General features: G+C 41.7%; 1 protein-coding gene across 22 annotated transcripts in view; it reads left to right on the top strand.

Annotated features, from left to right (window-relative positions):
* PTPRD (protein tyrosine phosphatase receptor type D) overlaps positions 1-27,280 on the top strand; it is a 3,784,543-nt gene that overhangs the window by 3,661,659 nt on the left and 95,604 nt on the right. For all 22 annotated transcript variants that reach the window (XM_085633482.1, XM_085633637.1, XM_085633629.1 and 19 more), the window contains one exon: positions 15,314-15,489. In XM_085633482.1, the coding sequence (XP_085489608.1) occupies positions 15,314-15,489 (176 nt within the window). The remainder of the gene's footprint in view (positions 1-15,313; positions 15,490-27,280) is intronic.

Raw genomic sequence — 27,280 nt, 5'->3', positions numbered from 1 at the left:
ATCCCATGCCCCCAAAGAATATCCACTTTCTATATGAGCTAAGAATTTTCCAGCATTAAACCATGCACGAATTCACACTGAAAGATGACGTACCACCTTTATGCAATACCCAAGTAAGAGGCATATTTACAAAGAAATGGCGGAGCTGCGGCAAATTTCACAGCGCCCCACTCTACTGTTTCTAAAATTCAGGGATGCATCGTATTTACAAGAATATGGTGCACCCCTGTGTTTTCCTTAGCGATGGTGCTAAATATTGCTGCCTACCTCCAACACAGACACCTTTGCACCCTAGTGCAGGCAATGATTTTGTATGTGCAGGAATGTGTCCCTTCTTGGACATGAACAATCAATAATGGCGATATGTTACTTCTATGTGTGCTGCTTACTGTAGCACACATAGAAGTAGCAAATCGTTATTATATAATAATTGTTTGTGTGCAGGAAGGGGCAACTTCCTGCACATAAACAATCATTAATGGTGTTTTGCTCTTTCTATGTGTTCTGCAAAATGTAGCACACACAGAAAAGGCAAAATCTAGGAGAAATAAAGGTATTTCTCCTCGTTTCGCCATTGTAACGCCTGCTATTGTATAGCATAAGTTTTTGGAGCTAGGTCAAATTTACAGATCCTTGTAAATCTGGGGCAGCGTCAAAAAGGGAAAATGGCCTTCATAATGTGAGCAGAGCCACGCGTGCCTTTTCCCCGCAAGCACAACCTTGCTTGCTTTAACCATGCATATGCCTTAATCATGCATATGTGTGGTTAAGGCATTGCACGTTCTAGATGTATGGATGAGCAAGAACAGGAACAGGAAGCACAAGGACAGAAAGCTTGTCATAGACAGGTGTGGGTGGTAGTTGTTATAGCCCAGGGGGTCGGAGTTGTTTATAGGCAGGGGGCTGGGTTTTAGGGCTTTGGGCATGCGGAGGTTGGGGTAGTTTTAGGTTTTAGGGATGGGGTCGTTTTTAGGGCTCATGGGGGTCGGGTTGTTTATTTGGCAGAGGCCAGGGTTTTACCGCTCAGGGCAGGGTGGATTTGGGAAGTGTTAAGTTTTAGAGAAGGGGTAGTTTTCAGGGCTAGGGTTGTTAATAGGGCAGGGGCCAGGGTTTTAGGGCTGAGGGTGGAGGGTCTGGGGTGTGAGCTTTACCACACATCCCGTTACCAATCATGCCTTTACCACAAAATTGCGTGGTAAAGGAATGCATTGTTCAGATGAATTTGTTGTTCTGGCTGTGTTGTAGAGGCACGCACGGTTTAGCCATACATGCCTCTGTCATACAACAGTCAGAAAGCAATGGGTGTTGCAGTGGAACACCCACAGCAACACCCATTGCACACCCTTTTCATGCAGATACCTGCGTGAAATGGTACCATATGTACAAATCGGCGTTCAGCCACAAATATTGTCTGAACGCCGCTTTGTAAATAAGGTGCAGGGCATTGCAACACCAAATGTCGGTAAACGTGACATTCTGGTGGCGCAATCCCCTTGTAAGTATGCCCCTAAATGTGCATACACTATTAATTTTAGGTCGGAGTCACTCTTAAGAAAGATTTTCTCAATGGACCCTTAGAGCATATTCTGCTTTTGCCCAAAAAATCCATGCTTAGTTATTCTCTAACAAAACCTCCTCCTTGCTACATGAAAACGTTAGTTCCTAGACAAAATTTTGATATGCATCGAATAGCTGTTTTATTTCATTTCCCCTTGACATCCCATAGTTCAGAACATCAGAGGCTGATTTAAACTGATAGTACATTTTAATCAGCTATTTTAATTCATTACAATTCCTGGAGTTAATTATTTGCAAGCTTGACAGGGTTTAATCCGATTAATTAACATTCCTTCATTTTTACTCAACAGCTCATCTTTTTGGAAAGCGGTACAGAAACAAAGGTTTACGGTTTAATTTGTGCTTTGCAGAATTATGTTGTGTGCTTAGCCTTTGTGTCAGATTTGAACAATTCCGCGATGGCTTGCTGTTAATAAAATGCTAAATCCAATTAAAACCTTTTAAGACAGCAGCCTACCAGAGGGATACACAAAAACATGATGGATACAGCAGTATATTACCGTGCTGCTGCCTCCCACCCATGGGCAGGCAAAACGCCATCTTTGTGCTGTGTTGGAGGTTTTAAATACCTTCAAGAGATCTGTGAATACAGATAGCTCCCTGGCTAAAAATATATCAGTGCTTATTTTGCTGTCTACTGTGAAGGCCGTAGATAGCATAGTAACTCCTGCGTGTTTTTACACCTCGGATTTTTCTGCTGTGGTTCTTTTAGGGTGAAATATGAATATTGGTTGTGGGCCATTTCCCTTTTATGCTACTGTTTTTGTTAGTCATCTGGCGACTAAGCAGTGCTGTAACGAAAGAAGAGGGTGCGGTGTTCATACCCATAGGGCAAGGGGTGAAGCCGCTTAGGTGCAGGGGGGCCCACAACCCTTCAGGGGCCCAATGCCCTTCAGAGTGCCCCCATTCTGCCGAAGGCCAATACATATCTGTGAAATATGCGAGAAAATGGATTTGGTCAAAGTAAGTGCATTTGGCACATTGACTTCTAGCATATGTATTGGTATTTTAGGAACCAAACTATGTATTTGCAGATTTATATAGCGCAAACTCAACACGAAGGTATTGGAGCACTGTACATTACACAAAGACACATTCATTTTTTGGTAGGCACTGGGAGATTTAGAGATTTGCCCCGAATCACAGGAAGCTGAGCCGATGCCGAGGCTTGAACCTGGTTCCCTAGCTACGAAGTCCCCAGCTCTGGCCGTAAGGCCAAAACCTCTCCCCGTGTATTAATAGGTTGGGTTCATAAAATACCAATTCCCAGACCTCCATGTATGTGAATGCTTTTAAATAAAGCAATCTGTTTTTTTGTGAATGCAGTGGTCCATGGATCACTGCCTTATCCTAAAAATGTTTTTTTCCTACATTCACCAAGGGGAATAGGTTCCTTCTGGACTCCTTCCAGTTTGTGAATGGTTATCATCAATTTGGATTTGGTGGTGCAATAATAATATTTTTTACCGGATTTTGGTTGCAAAACACTAATACATACATGCCCTTTCGTACTGTTTCAGTATTTAGTCTGAAACCCAAATTGTGATTCAGTAACATGTTACTGAATCACAATTTATGTTTTGTACATTTAAAAAAGGTATTTTGCGGTTACAAAGAGTCAAATTTGACCTTTGCAACTGTAATTCACTTGGTACATCAGGCCCAGGGTTCTTTATAGCTGGCCACCAGGATCACACTGATGAATTGGTATAAGGCTGTCAGAACTCGACAGGTCATTAATTATCCATCCCAGGACTTAATTTGAGTCAGTAGTTGCCGGTGGGGACACCAGCACTTCCTTTTCGGGGCCGGCACTTATTGCTCCACATTTGACTTTTCTCGAGGCCAACCTAGGAAAAAACAAATAAACCAAAAAGACAGAAGAAAAGAAATGCAGAAAATCTGTCACCAAGGGAGAAATCACATACCTGTAAGAGTGAGATTATGAGGCAGGGAGTGCGTGGCAGTGAATTAAAAAGTTCTTAGGTGGATTCAGGATTACGCACCTTTGCTATCTGCGTGCTGGCATTATATAGCACCAGCTGCGGGCGTCTGAGCAGCGCTTTGGGCACTGGCTCTTATTTTACAAATAAAGCACTGATCCATCCCCTTTGATGTCTATAGGGTCAATCTGGACTTTGTGCTAGGTGTAATTGCTAGGGGGTATCTGAAATCATTCAAAGGACTCCCATTGTGCTGTGTTTTTTGATAACAGAGTTTTAAAGAGTAGAGAGCGATGTGAGAATGACGTCTGATTAGGTCCACTGATGTGTCTGTATACTTATGCAACACCACTATTGGGCTTGTCAAGAAGACAGGGTTGTGAGTGGAGGAAGTAGGAACACCACGAAAGTGGAGGATCTTCTCTCAGGAGGAAACTGAATGGTGCTTTTCCAGGCATATAAATATCGCTACCATAGCGATTTTATTCTCATATATATATATATATATATCTCAGCAAACCCGTTTTGAATAAATAAACAGGTCCCAACACGCTGGTGTTCACTTCTTCAGTTTATTGTGGCCTGGGGTGAAGCATTTTGCACGTCTCCGCAGTCTTTCTCATGTATATTAGGGAAGAGGATGTGGCATAACGGCTAGGGGGGTCGTCTTTGAAGCTGGGGAACTGGGTTTGAGTCTCGGCAGGGATGCTCAACATCCTGTGAATCTGGACAAATCACTTAATCTCCCCGTGCCAAAAAAACCCAAAAACGAAATGAATGTGTCCGTCTGTAATGCTACTGGTGCTCATGTAAAGTGCTCTGATACCCTTGGGTCTAATTCAAGCTATATAAAACAAAAAAAATGTCTATATAGATGTGTGTGTGTGTGTGCATACCCATACATATATATCTAACTCTCTCTCTATATGTATGTATATATATATATATATATATATATATATATATATATTTATGTGTGTGTGTGTGGGGGGCATTGTTTAATAGCTGGAGTTTGTAAAGGCAGACTCCTTTCCATACTCATGAGAACATAAGAAATGTTTCTCTTTACGAAATGTGTGGGATCAGTTCAATACAAATGTGACTTTTTTGCACTCTATCAAAATTAAATCACCTGAAGGACAGCCAGACTGTGACAAATATGACAAAGCAGTTTTAAGACTAGAAATTATTTCAAAACTACCTTGAGCATAGCCATAAACATTACAATTTCTGTAAAAAAGAAAACAAGGGGATGAAACATTTGATGAATTTCTAACTGCCTTTACAAACTTGTTGACAACATGTCATTTTGCACTACAATTGGTGACATGATAGGGGATCAGTTTATGATAAACATAAAGAAAAAAGAACAAAAGAAAGAATTGAAAAGATAGGTATCCCAACCCTACAAGAAATTAATAAAACCACTTAGGCTATTAAGCACTCTTAACGAGGATCACCAGGAAAGAAAGGGCGATGAGGTTTATGCAATAAGTAGTAGGCAGAATGCAAATGATTCTGCCAAGTATAAAATAAATGAAACAGGGCAATCCGGCTACATATGAGGGAGTGCTTCACATTTGGCAACATTTATGGATGCCTATCAATAAGTATAAAGTCCAAGGTCTGGCCATTTAATTCATGTTTTCTGGGGATCAAATGCAACTTCAAGTCCAGAGTGACTCAAGTGACTGAGAATAAATGGCTTCAACATCAACAAAGACAGTAAAGAGGAGAGAGAATCTACAAACACGATCCTTTATGTGCGTAATTTGAATATGGTTGAGGGTGAGGATGACATTATTCCACCAGTGGGTGTACATGTGTGTGGCAGTGAATCAGTGGTAATGGCTGACACCAGCTCACCATACATGATTATTACCAAACCACATTTTGATTCAAGCATTGCAGAGAAGGTCAAAAGATTACACGAACCAGGTGGAAGGGCAGTAACTTTGATGGACGAACAGTTGTTTTCCTTGGTAATTTTGATACAAATGTGAGTGTCAAGGGCAGAAGAGCTTTTACCAAGATGAATGTGACATATAAAGAAGTGTCTGTATTGGGTTGGAGGGGCCAAAGACTCCTAAGGATAACCCTAACCTATGTGCACCTGATCCTATACTGACTGTTACCGAAACGGTCTCAAGTTTGCAAATCATTATTTCCTTTGCTGTAGTTGTCAAAGGAGGATTGTATAAATCTGCATGGATTCACTCAGCAAATAAATTTAAAGTAAGGCACCACTCCAGCAAGACAGTAGCAGAGTGGTGTGCCTATCTGTGTGTGCAAAGAGTTGCAAAACCTGCTTGAAGATTTGCAAATTGAAAGAATCCTCAAGGAGATCGAATACGCAGACTAGATTTCCCTTTCAGTTTTGGTCAAAAAGAGCATTAGAAAACTGTGCCTCTGGGTAGATTTAAGATTATGAATTCATGCATCATAGTGGATAAGTGCCCATTACTCAAATCAAGGAAATCATAACAGTGTTGGATTGGGCTGCTGTGTTTTCGAGATTAGGCCTATGTAGTGTATATCATCAAATCAAATTGACTGAGGACTCTAGTGCTCTAAAAGCTTTTGTGATGCTGTTTGTTCTTTCCAATACAAGAGGGTGCTGCTTGGCCTTGTCACAGCGGCACCTGTCCTCCAAACTGCTATGCACCACCTTTTCAGGGACGTGAAGGATAGTGTCTGTTACTTTCAAGAATATATTTTAGTTATCTCCTACAACATAGAGGAGCATTGTTATGCTCTGCAGGAAGTCTGTTTCTGACTTTCAAAGCAGTTTTTATGTGCAGAGAAATGTAAATTGTTCAAGAGCCAGGTTGAATATCTGGGATATATTATCACTTCCAAAGGAGTAGTTTCAAAGGAATTCTTGATGAGATCTATTTAGAAGCCTTGCCATCTGACAATAGAGAAAAGTGGGTGTAATTTGATGGACTTTGGTTCACAGTATGGGAAATTCATTCAGAACTTTGCTACCATCAAGGAATCTTTAAGGAAACTCATATATCAGGGGAAAATATTTTAGTGGAAGCATGAGCAAAAGGAAGCCTTTGAGAGTTTAAAAAACACTGTTGAAGTCCCAACTGTATGTCCATTTTCCATTAGTAAACAGTGGGTTATTACTGTTGATGCCAGTGTTTATGACTTAGGAGCCGTATTGTGTCAAAGATCTGGAGGTGAGGACAGGGATGTTGCATATGAATCTAGATTATTGAATGAAACAGAGAGACATTATGCAGTGATTAAGCAAGCATTATTAGCATGCGTGTGGGCCACCAACCACTTTAGGCATTTCATAAGGGGAAGCAATTTGCTTATGCAGACCATAAACCAATATGTCCCCAATGGTAGTTTGAACTCAGCTGCACAGCTTACTAGGCATTCATCAAAGCTCCAGGAGTACGCGTTTGACATGTTATTTGTTCCTGGATGCAGAAACCAACCTGCAGATTGTTTGTCCCGTCTTCAATGCCAGGGTTGCAAACAGCTGATTTTTATACTGTTCTAGGGCAAAAATTAACTTAAGAACAATGTCAGAGGATGCAAGCGATAATGTGGTAAATCTGTACATGGGAAGGATGGCTATCTGTTAGAAGTATGGAAGGACCACTGTAGTCGTATGCCCATGTTACTTCAGAATTGTATGCCTGGCACAAACTGGGGTTTCAAATTGCTGGGCCATATAATTTTTATCCCACAAACATGCACCATGCTCAGTCCACATTGATTCACGTTCTAAGTAGCGGAGCTAAAATTTGTAGAGTGACTGATTCCATATGATGCTCTTGAGTTTCTTATGGAAGTGTTTAAAAGAGAAGGATTCCCTGAAACTATAGTAACTGATAAGAGGGTGCAGTTTACCTAGAAGGAAATGTCCTTCTGATATTTAATATTATTCATATGAGGACTGCCTTGTCTGACCTGCAATGCAATGGACAAGAAGAGCGTTTTTAACAAATTTCAGAAAGATAGGGTTCACCTTGTGCTCTAAGGTATTATTCCTTTGTCATTAGACAATAAGGAAAGGTTATAGGAATACTGAATCTCACCAAATGTAATTACAGATGTTTGTCCTCCCAAATAAAGGCAGGAATTTATCCTCTAAAACGTGCCCCTTGTGGCTTAAAACTAAATATCCTCATGATTGAACACATCAAAAAAGGCTGACTTACATGAAGACAATAAAAGAGTGGAATAATCTCAGGCAAAATCCAGCCGCCAACATTTCTATGGGTGATGTAGTTAGGATTCATGTACCAGGTTACAAAGAGAAAGGTGGGACAAGGTTTTCTTGAGCAGTACGTGTGGTAAAGATCCACAAAGGTACTGTCACTACCCAGGATGGTTAATGTTAGAGGCTAGAAAGGCTTCAAAGTGCTTTGGGCATGTTGTGCCTAGTGATGCTAGCTTAACATTTGGAGAGGAGATTGATTATTGTTAGCTGATGCACACACCAAGATAAACGGCAAATGTTCACATAGCACGTGTTTGCCATCTAATTCTACGGCTGAGAATAGTCATGTCTGTATTGAAAAACAATTGTTTCCCTGTTCTTCACATGGATCCTAAACAGGGGATAACATTGCGGCACGGGATCAAGAACTGTGCCAGGACAAGGACACACTAGTGCAGAATATTACATGAATAAATGTTGTATTCTGTTCCTTTCTGTCTCATTTCCTTGTTATTGTTTTTGGGAGGGAGATGTGCTGTATTATATCACTGTATTCCTTTTGCCCCCCCCCCTCTTTCCCTCCTGAGTGTTGGTCCCAGTTTGGAACATTACAGGAACTAGGGGGCTACCAGAGAGATGGTTGATGCTGGTTGATGCAGCTGTTTCACATTAAAACAAATCTGCATTCTACACCTACCCATCCTTTGTTCTTCATCCAAATGATTTGATAACTTAACAAGTGATTCTTCTATGACTAGTTGATGTAGGTCTTAGATAAATCTTCTTCCTTCAATGAGCTCTGTAAATCTATTAAGAAAGAAAAGTCACAGCTTCAAGGGTTCTTTATTTTGATGTCTCCAATCTGGCACTTAAGTTACAGTTTGCAGTTGTCCCTAAGACTTTGATTGATGACTCCCATCTGTACAGTTTTTTTGTCAGCATTGTTACAGTTGGTAGTTTGTTGCTACATTTGGTCATTAAGGACCCTTTCATATGGTCAGGAGGCTGCTAGTGTGTGGTAACAACATTTTCCACCCATTATTTATTTTGGAAGTTTTATGCAGGGTGAATAGGACCATGTATGCATCAGAGTGCTTTACATGGTAGAGAGTACAGGAGTGGAGGGGTCACTACAGGAAATGAGAAGGCATGGGAGGAGAAACGTTTCAATTAGAAACCCCACTATCCCACACCAACACTGAGATCATCCTTTTTCTGTTACATATGTGGACTATATAGCCACTTATCTAAGGAGTATGGAGGCTCCAGACATCTTCCTTTCCACACAGCCAGTAATTTCCAGGGACACATTGGTGTGCCACGTAGGTACCACACAAGTGGATGGGAATTTGTGGCGCTTTGCCTGTTACAGCCCCTGACTAGGCAGAGGCAGATTTGTAATCCCTTACTGCAATACTTAAGTAGTGCAGGTAGTGGGCATCAGAATTAATTTTTTGAGGCCAAGACCTGTATTTTACCATCGGAATTTGACCCACAGCAAGGCAGACAAAATCTGAAAAGGCAGAACGGAGGAGGCGGATATATACAGGGAAACGGTGACAAATGAAGAAAGAAAGGGTGTACATTAAGTCCCATAGATAAGATGAACAGAAAAGAAGGGTTGGGTGGAGGCATAAACATAAGGTGAAATTACGACTAGGAAGCCCCGCTTTTGGCAACTACTGTATAGGTGGAAACAGTTTATTCAACTTACATTTATTCAGTATTTTTCCTGAGGCTTTTTTAAAAGACAACACGTTATGAAACGTAAAAACAACTTTTTAGGAACCAATGTTGATAGAAAATACAGAAAGTTACTTCTTAAACAGGAACATATATAATCCCATTTGTCTGCTTTGTTTTAGAAACAAACACTTCTCATCTCCTTAACCCCTCCCCTGCTCATGACGGAGCCATTCCGTCATGAGCCACGGTTGCCGTGTGCTCATGACGGAGTGGTTCCGTCATGCCGCGGCCGTTGGCGGCCGCTCCACCCACGCGGCGCTAATTCCCCGCCTGTGCGGGCGATTAGCGCCGTGGGCGGAGTCATAACGGAACCACTCTGTCGTGGCTCATGACGGAGTGGCTCCGTCATGAGCACAGCGCCACCGCGCTGCCCCCCCCCCCACCCCCCCAGCGCTGCGGCGGAATTCCCGCCACAGCGAAGGGGTTAATACCTCAACCTTGACACTATTTTTAAGCACAGCATGATTACAGCAGCCAATGGGTTAAAGAAAATCACACAGCTCTACAAATACAGATATAAAAAGTAATTATTCAATGACATATTGGAAAGTGCAGGTGCTGTAATGAAGACACCGACACAGCAGATGAACTGTTGCCAAGGCGCGAAGATGCCTTATCAAAAAATCAACAAATACTCATCGAATGCTCAGCCTCTGAACACATCCCTGCTAATTATGATGCGGTTATCTCTTATCTGACACTCTCTTCTCCGCTGTCCTGGACTGTCACGGTCCTCGGCACTAATGAAATGAAGTCAATATCCCTGTAGACATAATGGCGTGGCCCTTGAAGAAATAATTCCACTAAAGCTATTTCTAAAATGCGAAATGAAGCGTAAATGGCAATAAACCATTTGTCCCTAATGCCCTAAATTCTCAAAACTCAATTGTTTTCGTTAAGACCTTTCCTTGTAAGTCTAAAAAAGCCACTGTAACAACCACGTCCAAAATGTGGGATTCAATACACCCAAAGCTTGAAATCAAAATGGAAGTCATTCTAAAATGAAAGCGTATTTCGTAGTTTCAATTCAAAATAAGAGTTTGTGTTTTATTATTTAGTGCTAGATGGCACAACTGCATGAGCCTTCCATGCGTTGGCTGTGCATCCCTTCCCATTGGAATGCTTTTAAATGGTTTCGCTTTTCACAAACTAAAGCGTTATTCAACCCTTAAAAAGACTCGCTGACAGAGATGAATATTTGCGACTCATAATGCGTGCTCTTCTTTGCTTCAATTAGTGTTTATTGAACAGAGCCAACTTTTTCTGTAGTCCTAAATCTCAGGTTTACTACCACATCCAGAGCTTTAAATGGGCCGGTACTGTCCGCTACGGAGTACAGCACTTTTTTATTTTAAGAGGGAGAGAGTACTGGCACTTCTCAAGAGAAATGCAATACTTTTAATTGGAGAGTACCAGCACTTCTTAAAAACAAGCAGGTACTCTGGTACAGAGTACCTGTACTTCTATTTTTTCATTTCAAGCACTGACCACACCTGACTGCTGATTAACAAGTTTTAGAATTCTCAAAACTTTTCCATGTTAAGCCTTTAAACTTGTACCCATTCCAGATTTTGAGAATTCCATTTTTTTAAGGGAAAACATAGACTGGTGTATTTTGACATGTGAAAGAAACTACTAACTTTTATTGTTTAAAGGTAAACTTATTATAGCGTGGTGAAATTACTCCCCCTATATCACCACCGAGTTTGCCGCTTTTCCCATCTTCCTTCCTATTATAGAAGGGGATTTTACCTTGCCCTGGTCTGGAGTCAAGAATCGACCTTTTCCAGGGTGGGAAGGGTTGAGAGAAGAATTTGTGAATGTGCTCAGACAAGTTCGCCAGTATTTGCACCCTTCAGGAGCATGACTGACCTGGAATGCCCACCACCCTCCCAAAAGAGATATATTTGCTCACACAAAATCCGCCATATGAGTGCATTCTTTTAGTCGTGCAAAGACGACCTCTGGGTACTGAAAAATTATTTCGCAGTCATTACAGAATATACTTGTAAATGTAAGTCAAACTTACATACCCATATAGCTATATGAATCAAATTTCAAAGCTATATTTCGGCACTATCACATAGGCCGTAAAAGTACGTAATAAAACAACACAGACCATTTGGTTAAAATAATTCACGAAATAAAATGCACATTCATAATCTATTAAATATATTAAGTCTGATTCAATAACCTTGCAGTAAAGTCTTCAAACACATGCATTCCCCGCCTTCTTAAAACATTCTCTTCCTTAAGCAAATTGTTTTGCAGATAAAGGAAGCCCTGTTAAAACAAATTCCTGGGTATTCCAAGCTAAACAGAAAACTCATAGCAGCTTTAAAATCTCTAATGTTATGTGCAATATTTGTTTTTTAAACTGTTTCCTGGGCTTGTGTAAAACTGACAAAAATGTATACCGTGCACGATGCATTGTTTGGAGGTTCTATCACATGGGCAAGGGGTTGTACTTGAATCTTATTGATTTACGCTACCAACTGATGTACATTTTCAACCAAAGTCTAGTCAGAAAGTAGCGCTGCTGATGATTCGTCATCCAGGTAAGATAGGGTTGACAACCTAGAGGTAAAATTTGAACCATATATGTTACAACTGTCTGTCTCTTATCATCACTCGCTGAACTTTTCCTTGTCCTGGCATCAATCATAATTGCCTTTATTGACTCCTTCTCCAGTATAAGAATCTTGGCCAGATCTACCAGTCCTGGGAGACCTAGTACTGTTTTAAGTGTTTTGTCAATAAAAGACAACCATGGAATTTTTAGGGCATGGTCAAGGGTAAGAGAATCCTGTATGAATGTCTTTGTTAGTTCGGTTTCCTGTTTGGCCCATATTGACCTCCACAAGGATATAGGTTTAAATGTCAGAATATCATGCAGGTGGTCAAAACCTTCTTCCCTGTGCAGTATGGTAGCCGGTGCTGTGGGTGGGGTACACAGTTAATGCCTTAGAAATTTATTTTCCTCAATCTGCAGAGATTTAGTGTCTGCGTAACCTCACACCCCTCCCCCATAGGTTGCCACAGAAATAGCCTTTGCCTTAAAAATGTACCATCTCTTTAATGGGATGACTGCCCAAGTTACTGGAAAATCTAAAAACACCCTCACACGCTCTTTTAATCTGCAGCCTGGCATTGAGTACATGATCTATCCAGGAGGTCTTAGAAGCAAACAGCACAACCAAATAGCAAATGGACTTAACCTTTGATATCTGAGCCCTATCAAGATAGAAAGATTTTACATTCTTAGGTGTTTTCCCACAGCTGTTTATAAAAGCCTTGGACTTGTTAATTATTAATTTCCTGGAGGCCATGAAATCTGCAAAGGAATCCAATAATCTTTGGAATCTGACCGCGGTCCTTGAGATAAGTACCTCATCGTCTGCATAGAGAAATACAGGTATCAGGCGGCCATCAACCATCGGAACATTGGCATGCAAAGACCATAAGGTGTCATCGAGCCAGTTTATAAGTAAAGAAAATAAAGAGAGAGCCCATAAACATCCCTCGGATAACGCCTCGCCTACTTCTAAAAGAGGGTGTTAAATCCCCATTACGGCCAAACCACACTTTTGCTGAAAGGTTGTTATATAAGTGTGCACAGAGGCTAACAATCTCTATAGGGGCCACATAAGACAGCAGTATGTGCCATATAAGTGAGTGGTCTACTAAGTCGAATGCACTAGAGAGTTCTGCGAAGCACAAATGGAGTGATCGTGCTTTGGTCCTCGTGTACTTCCCAATCACGAGTTCAAGGTTTAGGCATTGCTTCACGGTCCCAAGTCCCTTCCTGAATCCATACTGAGCCTTAGACAATATAGAGTTAGTAGTTGCCCAGTCCTCTAATCTCTTTAAAACAACCCTCCCAGGAGTTTTGCTGAGGAATCCAGGAGGGAAATAGGGCAATAGCATTTTGGATCTGCTTCATCACTTTTTCTAAATATAGGCACTACAACCGACGTAGCCCAGGAGGACGGGAAATTACACTTAACTGGTGCATTAAAAATGTGTGTGATTACTGGTGACCATTTTTTGCCCAGACATAGGAATGCATTCACCGATACTCCATCGGGTCCGGGGGCTTTACCTTTCGCACACTTACCTAGTGCGTTCAGAACTGTAAATACCAGAAGCAAATTATTAAAAGACTTCTCATTAGAATTTGAAGAAACAAATTAGAAAGGAATCGACTCCTTAATTTGTACTTGGACAAGGGTATATCTACTTAGAGCCTGATTCAGGGCAGCCCTTAGCCATTTTATGATCTGGGAGGATTCATGGTTGAACAATCCCTGTCTAATGAGTTGCCCTGATTTTGCCGGGTGAACCAGAAGAGAGTTGAGCCACAATGATCTCCTCAAAAGCTGATACCGAAATGTCATCTCTCATATCTTTAGGAATCAGTCCTATGTTTGTGAGTTGATGGATATTGTTCCTTTCTGATTTCTCCTTGACTCAATTATGTTTCAATTGACAATAAATTAAGATCACGTTTCAGTTGATCATTACATTACTGTGCTCATCAGAAGCGATTCACAAAAGCATTTTATTGTACAGGAAGTAAACCACTGGAGTACTCTTTTACACACTCTTATATGCCTTCGTGAATCAGCCCTGAAACGTGCAACTTCCTATTAGTGAAATTGCAAAGATGGAAAAGTCCTTTCAATTTAACTAAATGGATATGAATATTCTGCGAACATTCCCATTTTGGATGTTATGGAGCCAAATCAAAGACGCCATTAAGGGTACATAGAAAAGTGCTACAGGAGTACAATTTGACTTCCTCCAAAATGCTTTTGTGAATCAACCTCATCATGTTCAAAGCACTGTCTGGCTTATTTATAAGAACGAATATTAGCTACCTGTCACACATCATCTTTACTGGTGATACACTTGTATGTAAAGATGAGGAGTTAGGCAAGTCTATGGTTTATTTCATTTAATACTCTTTTAAATGTAAATGGTCATTTTTGAGGACGGATCCACATGTGTGCCTCCCTCCCATGTGAAGTACTTATACATTGTTCCCTAATTACTTCAGAAGTTGACTTTCATGGTGTACAGAAATTATATATTTTCATAATCTCATTAGCTATGATCCCCTAATGTGTTGCATTTATTTAAATAATCTATAATTTCCTTTTCAAAAACTTCTCAGTTCTGTTGAAAACACTGGTTTGAAAAATGATGAACATTTCTGAAATAGATTGATAGAGATTGTGATAATTTTTCCGTCTATGCATTGATGAACATAAAGTGACTGGCTACCACTGTATCTCTCTGCTCAAAATTATTAAGGTTACTATGCAAAAGCCTTCAAGAATATCATGAAGCTCGCACCAATGTTTGTTTTTTATGTATATGTATGTACAAGTTATTCCTTCATGAAGCTACCACTGTCTCTTATCTTTTGTAATTGGTTATGCATAGTGAAAAAGTGTTGAGGGAAGAACATAGAATCGATATCAATATTTTAATGACCACTTTTTCCTTTACCACTTTTGCACACCTACATATACATATCTTTGCGCAACCCTGCATCTAGCTTTTCAGCTTTCCCTGAAATTGTTGCTCTATTGAGTTAATTTAATGATTGTAAGGTGGAGCATCACATCCACGAGAATTGATATGTGTACTATCTTTGGATTTTGAGGATTTTAAACTCTGCATTGGTTCAAAGTGCAATTTCAGGGTTGTGTTTGCAAGGATATACACTAAGACATATTGCTTGCCAAATACTTTCTGAATGCACTGCCAAACAGATTTCTCTGTGGCCTTATGGAAACCTGCTGATTTAAGAGATTTGGTGTGAAAAAAACCTTGGTGTTTTGTTGTCTCGTAGGTATACCAGGAAGTGATTATGTTAATTCTAACTACATCGATGGATACAGGAAGCAGAATGCTTATGTTGCAACACAAGGACCTCTCCCAGAAACCTTTGGGGATTTCTGGAGAATGATCTGGGAGCAGCGCTGTGCCACTGTTGTTATGATGACCAAATTGGAGGAACGGTCCAGGGTGAGTAAGCAATTTCCAGGCTTTCATAACATGGATGAGCAAAAAATAGCCCCTCTATTAAAATTTCTTTTTAAGTTAGGTTCACCTGGCTGGAAACCATGTAAATTATATTATATTTTGCTAAAGGCACTTTTTCTTGATATTTGTGAACATATTGCTTGTTACAAAGAAAAACAATATATTAATTTAATTTATTAGGTAATCTGAAATTATACCTGAATGGGCTAAAAATAACACGTTACCTATGTTGAATATTCTTCTATGTATTAGGCATATGATTTATCCTAGATTTTTTGTTTGTCTTCTCTTTTCCTTTTTAACTATTTTTTGTTGTACTGGTTTTATATTCTATACATGTTCTTTTTTTTTTCATTCCTTTTACTCATTTTTATTCTTTCTTGCTATTCTCTCCTGTAACTCCTTTCTTTTTTATTATCTTCCTTAGTCTGATTCTCTCTTTCCCTGTAGCCTTTGGCCGATAAAGTATTGGCAAAATGTGGGGCCATCCTGCAGAATGTGATAAGGGGCCCGAGCCTCCCATATCTCAGCTCAAGGATATTCCTTGACCTTGGGCTGACTGGGTACCCAATTTGAAGGTTAAGGAGACCCTTGGAGGGTTGGGGGACCCATCTGCACCTCAGGGGCTGAAAGGGTCAGCGTTATGCCCCTGTGATGAATAAAGGAAAGGGCTGATAGTGGGAACGCAATGGGCATGAGTGGATAATGTACACACATTTCGAAATCTGCCACAGTTGGTAAGCTTTGCAAGTCAATTTTTTTTTAGAATTTTATATAGTGCGAACTAGACCTGAGACATCGGGTATCAGACTGTTTACATGAGCACCAGTTTCGTTACAGATGAACACATTCATTTTTGTTAGGCACAGGGAGATTAAGTGATTTGCCCAGAATCACAGGATGTTGAGCGTTGTTGCCGAGACTCGAACCCGGTTCCCCAGGTCCGAGGTCGACCGCTCTAGCCGTAAGGCTACATCCTCTCCCCATTAATGCTTCCATGTATTTTGGAAGTGTTGCATGGAAGTGACATGCTCACCGAGCCCTCATTTGATCAACTGCTTTCCATTTATGCAATATTTAAATTAACATATGGTTCTCATTGTCAGAGACTGACTTGAATGCCAGATACTGTTCTCTTCAGCAATCAGTGTTGTTACTGTTTATAAATAGTTTATCCATCATTTACTACAGACATCACTGGTGATCATAATCCACAGAGTGTGCTAAATTATTTTAAAGATTAGTGTAAACATGCCTAGAAACCGAGAGTTTTCTTAAGTATTTGCGAATTAAAACGTTTGCCGATGACTGTGCTGACTTTATAGTCGGACATATTCACACCAGCTCCTTGCCTAGACTGTAAAAGTGATGCTCTGTAACACTATAGTCTCCACCAATCTGTTCATGGAAGCACAACATTCTCTCAAAAAGAGAAATCATAAGTGTTTTATTATAGCCAATTTACTTCCTTGTGTGCAGCATTTTCCAAACAAAGCCAGCAGTGAGAAGATGTAACCTTGAAACAGTGCAGTGGCTAAACACTCCGAAGATTTAACCTTACTCTAAGGAACTACACAATTAGCCATTCAGTGCCACTGATTTTAACAAAAGGAAATACATTACAAAGGTGGAAATCTTTTGAATTTGGAAAATCACCTTCAGAATGAAGGTTCAGCATATACTTTATAAAAGGCTGTCATCACAATTTGTATCTTAAGTTGTCAGTGTTTGCATAAATCTCAATTATTTCTTTTATGAAATAGTATGGAGAACTATGGAGAATATTAGGTGATTTAACCCCTTCGCCGCGGGGGTAATTCCCCCACGGTGGGGGGGGCGGCTCGCGGCGCAGCGGTGCTCGTGACGAGCCCAGCTCGTCATGAGGCACAGTGGAGCTGTGCTCATGACGAGCTGGGCTCGACACGACTCCGCCCACTGATTGATTCTCCCGCATAGGTGGGGAATTAATTGCGCGTGGGCGGAGCGCAGCCGGTATGACGAGCCCAGCTCATCATGAGCACAGCTCCACTGTGCCTCATGACGAGGTGGGCTCGTCATAAGCATGCAAGGAGTTAATGAGGTGCTATGCCTTCATCAGTAAAGCCATACTATAGCTTGCCAGCCTCTTTCTAAATTAATTAATTTTTCACATAAATGGGACTCCACCACTTTACAGCTTAGTCTATTGCACAAAAATACCTTCTTCTCTAATTCGTATACATCTGCTCCATCTTCTGTTTGTGACACAGCATTTGTGTTGTTGTCATGTGTTCTTCTTTCTTGGTCCATTCACAAATTCCCTGGGATGGTGGAGGCTGCAATTTGTTTTTATAATTTATCCTCTTTATAATAATTTTTAAATCCATAGTGATATTTTTTTCAGGCAATATTCTTGTTTGAGTCATGCTGTTTTACATAATGTCATTATTGGGTGATGGAGCATCAAAGCTAGCTTGATCGTTGACAAAGTATTATAGTTCATCTTAAGATGCTCACCCTCACTTTGGCGTTGAACAGTTGGAGCACATCTGTCACTACAACCACACTAAGTGAGTGTATTGGTTGTTAGATAAACTACACACATTTGTATTAGGTGAAGCTGTTTAAATAAATGGTAATTGATTATATTGTATGATGTCCCTGGCAGGGACTGTATTGCTTTTTAAACAATTGCTTATCAAACACACCATCCTAGTTGATAATCAAGCTCACGCTCATTGGGTTTGCTGGCACAGTCCAGAGCATACACCCACTTATAAATAAAAATACCACCTTTGCAATACTTCTGCAAACTCAGCAACATTTTGACTACACTGCAGACAGCACAGTTAATCTGCTACTCTGTGTTTTCATACAAGTAGCGCTTCTAATACTTAAGGAGTTTTCGGCAGGCACCAAAGTGGGTAGGTCCTTTAAGCAATTGTGCCTTCCTGTGTGTAGCGTAATGCAAATGGCCTCCTCGGGATCTCCATTGGCTCCTTATACACAGCGTATACACTTCAAACTCCTCACCCACACCTACACAACACTCCACGACACAGGCCCTGCCTACTAGAACAGCCCCTTTCACTCCCACCATCCTTTCAGACACCTCTGCTCTGCTGGTTTCTCACTAGCACATAACCCATGCAGACTTTGGACCAAGTGTTTTCGTCGACTTCTCTTGTCGACATTGATATTGTGCCAGTGCTATGGACCGATCACAGGTTGATTAAGTTTTCTATACCAGTGGCGGTGTTGTTACATAGTGACACCCCTATACAACCTAGTTCAGTCTCAAGGGCACTGCACAAAGTGACGCCTGAGATGCTGGCGCAGGCGCTGGTGGACCATCCGTGCTCCCTTATGGGTGATCTGGAGCGGGACACCGAGGCCCTGCAGATCTGGCTGGCAGAAAGGCTGAACGATCTCGCCCCTGCGGTTGCCCCTCGGTCCACGGCCAAACGACTATCTGCGCCGTGGTTTACAGAGGCGCTTCGCCTGTCCCGCTGCCAGTGTAAGGTTGCGGAGAGGGCCTGGCGCTCTCAATATGACGAGGAGGCGAAACTAGCCTATAGGGCGGCAGTGAAAGTGTACCATCGTGACATCTTGCGGGCGAAGAAGGAATACTTGGCCAGGAGGATAGAGGCGTCTATAAATTCCTGTAAGGAGATCTTCACTGCTGTGAGGGAGTTCACGACCCTGAGAGCCAACGTGCCCCTTCCAGTGTCTTCTGACACATGGGTCTGTGATCTTGCTAGCTTCTTCACTGAGAAGATCAAGGCCATCCAGGCCTCTTTTCCGGAGAGGTCTGATGAGGGGGGGTGCAGCATTGGGGTTGGACCTGTTTCATCGTCCATACCAGCTGCTGTGTTGGAGGAGTTCCCCGCTATTTCCAACAAAGCTTCCCTGATGCTGCTAACCAATCTTAAATCTGGTTCGCCATTGGACTCCTGCCCGGCCAAATTTTTGGCCAGGGTGGCATCGGTGGTGAACCCATTGGTTAATCCTCTCCTTAATGCCTCCTTGAGGGAGGGTAGGGTCCCATGCGCCTGGATGCGGGCGATGGTGATCCCCCTCCTGAAGAAGCCTGGACTAGATGCCGAGGTGCTGGCCAACTACAGGCCAATTTCCCTTCTCCCGGCCCTAGCTAAGATCACGGAGAAGCATGTCCATGGCATCTTGTCTGGTTTCTTAGAAACCAACCATCTCCTGCATCCATCACAATCCGGGTTCCGTCCCAATTTAAGTACTGAGACGGCACTGCTGGAGGTCACGGAGGTCATCCGGGAGACGCTGGATGTAGGCGGCAAGGCCATGTTAGTCATGCTAGACCTATCGGCGGCCTTTGACACCGTCCCCCATGAGGCGCTTCTCGCCAGGCTTTATGACATCGGCCTTAGGGGGACGGTGTTCAACTGGTTTACATCTTTTCTCGAGGGCCGCCGTCAAACAGTCTGGGTTTCCCAAAGCACCGCAGAGATGCCGCCATTGGGAGTCGGAGTTCCACAGGGTTCTGTGTTGAGCCCGACTCTTTTTAATATCTTTATGGCCCCTCTGGCGGCATTGGTGGAGGATTTTGGGGCCCAGATTGTATCCTACGCAGATGACACTCAACTGCTCTTCACATGCGGGAAAGATCAGGCATTCGATGGAGAGTGTATTCGGGGCTGTCTGGGGATGGTCTTTGACTGGTTCCAGCGGAACAGCCTTAAGGCCAACTCCAGCAAGTCAGAGGTCCTGTTCTTCGGATGCACCGTCGACCCTGAATGGCGGGTTTGGTGGCCTAAGGATATGTGTCCCCCTGCTTTGTCTTCTTTGGTCGCCAAAAACCTGGGAGTCAAGCTGGACAACAAGCTGACGCTAAGATCACATATCCTTGGTTTGGTCGGCACTTGTTTTGGCATTTTGAAGATGCTCCGCAAATTTCTATCATTGCTCTCTGAGGAGCACAGGCGGATCACTGTTCAGGCTCTAATAGGCTCTAGACTGGACTATGCCAACGCACTTTTTCTGGGGCTCCCGGACTATTTGGTCCAGCGCCTGCAGGTGGCGCAGAACGCTGCGGCTCGCTCTATTTTTGGACTTCATAGGCGAGCGGAGGCTTCTGGGCTGTTGCAGGCGCTGCATTGGTTGCCCATCTGGAAGCGGATCATGTTTAAAACCTTGACTCTGATGCATAAAGCTTTGTTTGGCACATGGGCAAAGAATTTACAGCGGAGGCTGACTTTTTATCGCCCAGCCCGCTCTTTACGATCAGAAGTTTTATACCTGGCTTCGGTGCCACGAGTAAGGAAAGCCCGTACTGGGGGGCGTTCTTTTAGTTTGAAAGCCCCCCTGCTTTGGAATTCGCTGTCTCTGGGTCTACGCAGCACGTCTAATTTGCTTCTGTTTAGGAAGAGCCTTAAGACCTGGCTTTTCAATCTTTAGGTTTTCTTTTCCTCTGATTCTTTTTCGTTCTGTATTTGTGTTGTTATGCTATTTTCGCTGAGCTGCAAGTGGAAAGCGCCGGGACACTCTGTCGGAGTAGCCGTGCGCTATAGAAATGCCATATAACATAACATAACATAACATACCATAACAGAAAAACAGAGCATGGGGCCGCACCTTCTACTACCTGGCCCCTAAAGCCTTTAAGACCTCCTACGACACCTCAAAGGCTCCGCCTCTTTTCTTGACTTTCACAAGAAGCTGAAGACCTGGCTTTTAGAATAGGCCCTCCAGGGCTGGCCTCAAACTCCTACTACCGAGCACCTGGATACACTCATGGCTCGTTAGCACACTGATAACATAACATACCAACACCTATGCCACTGTTGCAGTCTTTCCCAGTGCACCTCCACCAGCTTTCCTTTAGATAGGGGTTCAGGACCCTAAAGAGGAAGTCCTTGAAGGTTGTGTCCATGGTATTTCTTGGTTCAAAGGACACTGAGGGGGCACACTAATATCTGGCCTTTCTCATGGTTAGAGCCTCTCTTGAAGGCCTTTTTGACATTTTGTGTGCACATGTAACATGGTGCAGAGGCAAAAGCGTTCCCTTGTGTACGTGGGGTATCATCCCATGCAAATGGGGAAATGTCCACTTTGCCTTGCAAAGATGCTAACTTTGGTCTTGCACAATGAGTATTACCGAAGTTTTCAACAGAAGGCCTAGAGACCTCAAAGCACCGACAGAAGAACAAAAATTTCTCCAACAGTTGGCAGTCCTTGTAAGCAGTAATACTACTAAGTGCAAATCATGTTCTACTTGCAACAGGCAGATGAAGGCAGTGTCTTTCCTTCCCAAGTCCTGAATCTTTTCTTTTCTGGCAGTGAAAATGAAGATGGCCTGGCTTGTTTTGACACTTTATCCATACAAGAAATGGATACAGAATACCACCCCAAGACTCTTCCATCCGCTCCCTCACAACATAATCTCCCTCACAGCAGAGGAACGCCCAAACAATTGAGTTTTTATAGGGACGTTTACTGTATGGGATTGGGGGCACTGTCACCAGCGGGTCCCATAACTTAACACTGAATGTGATTGCCCCATCCAATGAATCAGTGAGCTCAAGTTTGCAGCAGCTTGCGTTAGTGAAATGTTTGTTACATGTTGCTGATTTGACATATTAGTTAATACTTAAAAAAACTAATAGGAATTTGCAAAGTAAAGTAAAATGTCAAGGCATTTGCGATTTAAACATTTATAATGTAATCATAAGTGCAATTAACTTATTTAAAACATCTGGAAAATCAAAAATGCCTAATGCCGGGTTCATTTAAAACAGGATCTTTCCTCCCTAATTGCACAACGTTCCTGTTAATGACAAATAGAAGAAATTTTCAAGAGTAAATAATATATTATGATTCACATGGTGAAGATTGCTGGAGTTTTACTCTTTTAAATGCACTTGAAATAACCAGCTGTACGGTGGATTTTTTGTATTCCTTAATACAGGTGTAGCGTGAGAATGTGAGCATTTTGAGAAGTGTGCCCCTTGAAAATGTTATTAACGCCCCCAAACTCACCCTGAAAGTGCAAACAAATGTTGCCCCATATAATCCAATGAATAAGTGTTTTTTTTCCAGAACGAAAGATGGAAAGAATACTGCTCTGTGTAAAAGGGGGTATGTAGGAATGGTATATCGTTCTGGTAAAAAACTATTATTGAATGTGCAAAAGCACATTTCTGCACCATTTACTCATACAGAATTTTCCACCTGTTTGAAATTAAGCACATTTGAAAATGTACTATTTTCAGGTATACTTCTGTAATTCTTTGTGATATCTCAAACAGTCACTCATCTACTTTAGATGTTGGAGTATAGCTACTGGAGAATATTTCCCGCTTCCAAAACCTAAACCTGCTTTTTATTTCTATGAACAAGCCCGCTGGAGTACGTTCTACATCCAACAGAAGCCATTTTGATAAACTTTATTTATTTAAATGAATTGTAACCCCATAGTATTGGACATTTTCTGATGGTTCTGTTTTCTTGCTTGTGGTTCTGGATCCCATCTCTGCCACAGCTGAGAATGATTTACAAAATTGTGCAATTGATGATTACACTTAAGTGTGACATCAGCCAGATGTGTGCAGAGTGCCCGTCATTGTGCCTCTCCACCATCACACCTGTTAAGGAAGTTTACACTCGGAAATGGAATAGATAATTATACTTGGCTTGGCTGCTTCCCTTGGGTGAGTTTAGTAGAGTGAGTCAGAGCGTTAACAATAATGTTCCTTTGAGGGCAAATGCAAATATGCTCTTTATGAATATTTGAGAAATTAGCTCTTTGTGGGTTTTGTGTACTTGAAGAGCATCACTATATACTTAATTTTCATAATGTGAAGCAAAAACACATACCCGCTCATCTCACATGCTTATTAAACTTTACTTACAGCCGTGGTCCCATGTTATCTTATATGATATAGAGTTGAGGTGCCATGATCTTGCCTGCCTCTTCCGGCTTATATTTTATACATTCTGCGCCATTTATCTTGTTATTAGCCCTGAGTTAAAATTCTTAAAATAAACATACATGAGAGAGATACATTGGGAAAGAGGATTTCTCCCCCAAAAATTTGGGCAAATGCTGCATTTTTAAAAACACTGTTTAAACAACAGGCTCACTCCTGAAGTATTCCAATATTTTCATGAAGTATCAATCAAAAACAACCCTTTTTGTGGATGTAGAGCAAGGGGTCATCATCTGAAGTTTTTATAGAAACATAGAGACTCCTTCCGATGTCAGTTGGACAAGCGTCCGGCTGACATCGAAGTGGAAGTGAAACCGCCCGACTATTAGTCGGCAGTTCCACTCCCAGTATTCCGATATGACCGCAAACACGGCTGTCGGAAATATGCCTTTTCCAATTGCAACTTGTGCCACGCCCTGAAAAAGGGCAGCAGCACAAGCTGCAATTGGAAAAGGCATATTTTATACCACATGTGCCCCCCAGGTCCCATAGCGGAGGCCCAGGGGGGACAGGGGGCCTGCTAGGGGCCCCTAAATTCCCTTTCCAACTGTCATTTCATGGCGATTGGACCGTCATAAAAATGCAGAGGGAAACGGGCATTGTAATCCCTACAATGGTGCCTGACCCGTATTGTAGAGATTACTTTCTGTCCGCTGATCGTCAGAAAATCAGCGGTCAGTCTCCCTGCCCAGTGTCTCTGACAGCCGGATCGGAATCCCGCAGTTTGACCGCTCATGTAGATGTCGGTGGGCCCGCCATCGATGGCCTGTTAGTAGCGGGCCCACTGACATCGGAATAAGCCCCATAGTGTCATAATATTGAACATTGTTACTACAATTTACCTAAAAGTTTATGTAAAAATCCATAGGTTTTACAGGCAATTAAAACATGTAGCTATGTAATGGAAGAAAACATTCATTTTTTCATCGTATATTTAGCATCTTTTTTTTTCACCCAGCCCCATATATGTAGATTCTATTCATAGTCTATAACTGAAAGTTTATACAGAAGGTTCAAAATGTGAAATCAAACACTTAAAAAGATATCACATTCGGGTTCCGTAGCCTGAAAAGCTAACCCTATAATTAGACAAATATCACAGGCTTTGGGCCTCATATGCTAAGTACTTTTGCGATCACAAACCATTCAGTTTGTAAAATCACAGAGTTTGCAAGAGCAAAAGGGCTTTTTTTTATGTACAAAAACTCTTTTACAAGTTGGAAAATTCTTTCCGACTCTAAAATGACTTTTGCAAACCTTTAGAATTGAAAATAGAAGGGGGCATGATTTGGGCGCCCCTCTCCTATTTCTGATATGATAAAGATTGGTTTACGACCATATTAGTATAGGTCGGTTCACCAAATACTATTCCATTCTCAAAAAGTCAGCCCAAAAATTGCAAGCACTTTTGAGAATGGTGTAATAGTACATCAGGTCCCTTATGTTTACCAATTACACCATCAGACAAAATTAAATATATTTTAAGCTCTACCAAACTTGTAAACTTTCGGTCTTATTACGTATCTCGGCGGACAGTATCGGTTTGGGAACCGTCCGGACCATGGGTCGGTGTTTCTGCATACATAATTACAATGCGACCGCATATGGTGTAGTCGCAATCTCACATTTCCCTATGGGAGCTTGTGCTACAGCCGTCAACCAGCCGTAGCACAAGCTCCCATAGAAAAATGGGAGTTTGTGTAAATCCCTGCACCGTGTGGCATTAAGTATGACATGTAAAAATCACCAACATATACACATGGACAGGTCAGACTGTGATTTCAGTGGCCATCTTGTTCATCTGAAGCCTTGCTGTGACAGTTTTGATTGCAATTACCAAGTTCAGTAGGCATTAGCAAAGCATATTAGACAACATATATAAGAAGCATACATTGTGGATGGATTAAGAGAGAGAGAAGCAGTTTAAGTTTTTTCTTTTTTTGAATTACATCATTAATATCGCATGGGCGATTTTCTTGGGTAGGTTGTGCCAGAGCTATGCGATTGCCACAACAAAGTGACGCTTGGCTGGCAGCCAGTTCCAGGGGTGAACAGGCAAAGCTGTTCTTAAGAGGTTGCATATCGGGGTGTATTGCATATTTTTATTTTGTAGTTATATGGGAACTGTGCTTCGATGCATTTATAGAGGAGGCAGAAAATCTTGAATATTATGCTGGCTTTTACTGGGCTCCTGAGCTAGATACTGATGTGGGCAAAGGTTGCAATAATTTTTAGATCACAGATTAGTCCACCTACCACGCTTTACACTTTGTGTAGCATATTAATATTTTAGACTGATGGTGCAATATCATTTATTACTATTACTAAGCCGTGATATAACTAGGACTCCCAATATCATACAGTGATGGTGAAGGTGCCCCAAAAAAGGGAGGATTTGGCTGAGGAGTTTGATTCAGTGGAAGAATTCTTGGACCACTAAACTTAGCTATGAATTGAGGTTGAGGTCATGATTCCATTGCATACCTAACAATACACTCACCAATGCAGACACATGTTGTGCACAGCGTATAAACATTTCTGAGGAGGTGTGCTGGTCCTAGGACCAAGATTTCTGTTTTCGACCCTATTAATTGGATGTTATTTTGTCTTATCCATCCCTTAAAGCATTTGAGATCTTTGCAATTGGCTTCACATTGATTAGGCATGCTAATGACTTTGAGGTAGTGCATGTCATTGATATAGGAGCTTATGTAGAGATGAGTTTTTCCATTGTTGTCTTTCTGTGCACTCTTAAAAGAGTGATGTAAAACATCTGCTTTCTTGGTTTGATCACTGCTTGTATACTGTGGAGGTGGATGTTGAGGTCTGCCGTGCCAAATGAGTCTGTGAAGTGTAGAGGGACTACTGTGCTCAGTGCCCCCTTCATCTGCTGTAACAAATGGATTGTCCCCCACATTCAACAGTGAGGTCTCAGGGCAGTGTGTGGTTTCAAAAACATATCAGTACATAATGGGGATGCCATGGTACTAAGTTGTTTGAGTTGGCTAGTGATTATATGTCTGTATAAACCTACTATAGTCTCGTTCATGTTATTGTATGCAACGTCTAGCTTAGGTTCTTTTAGGTGAGGAGTGACAAAGAAGTTCTTGGGGGAACTTGGTACTCTGCCATTTAATAGCAGAAGAGGTGGAAGGGCAGGAGCCACCACATCCTTTCCAGATCAGCAGCCACAGATGAGTTGGGAACACAAAGTTGGGGTTACTGTGAAGTAGAGCATGATCTGGATGGGATTGCTCTGAGGTGTGAATGGTGGGGTAATGTGGATTGTTATATGATGTTAGTGTTAATAGATCTTCAGGTTTTCTGTGCTTTTTGATTAAGATGCTGTCCTAGGAATTCCTGAGTTTTTGAGATTTGGTTGAGGCTGCACACAAAGGATTATTGCACTTTTTTGTTACCTTGCAAAGCTCTCTTTGGTTGTTCAGCAGTACTGATACTTTATTAGAGAAGTAGTTTAGTGAAGATTGTGTGGTGGTATTCTACGCACCCATGCATGAGGTATAGTCATGCATTTTGTTTGTGCAAGTCATTTTCTAGCTTGTGGTGACCTGATTTCTAGGTGATCTGTAAACCAAGGGTTTCTGTCTTCCTGTTCTTGTTTACCTTTCATAGAGCCACACATATTTCTACCATATGGGTGCTGCTCTCTGTGAGGGTGGAGAGTAGCTTATATAGGGTTGGATGGGCTGGGGAAATATGTTGTTTAGCTTATCGTTATAGCCAGTCCTAAAAATGTCTCAAGAAGTTCTTGTTTGAGTGGAAAAGTGTTGTGTGTTGGTAGTATTAAATATATATGGAAGAAATTTCTGCAT

Source organism: Triturus cristatus, chromosome 2_1 (genome assembly GCF_964204655.1).
Source record: "Triturus cristatus chromosome 2_1, aTriCri1.1, whole genome shotgun sequence".
NCBI lineage: Eukaryota > Metazoa > Chordata > Amphibia > Caudata > Salamandridae > Triturus > Triturus cristatus.
This window is presented reverse-complemented; position numbering and strand designations above follow the sequence as displayed.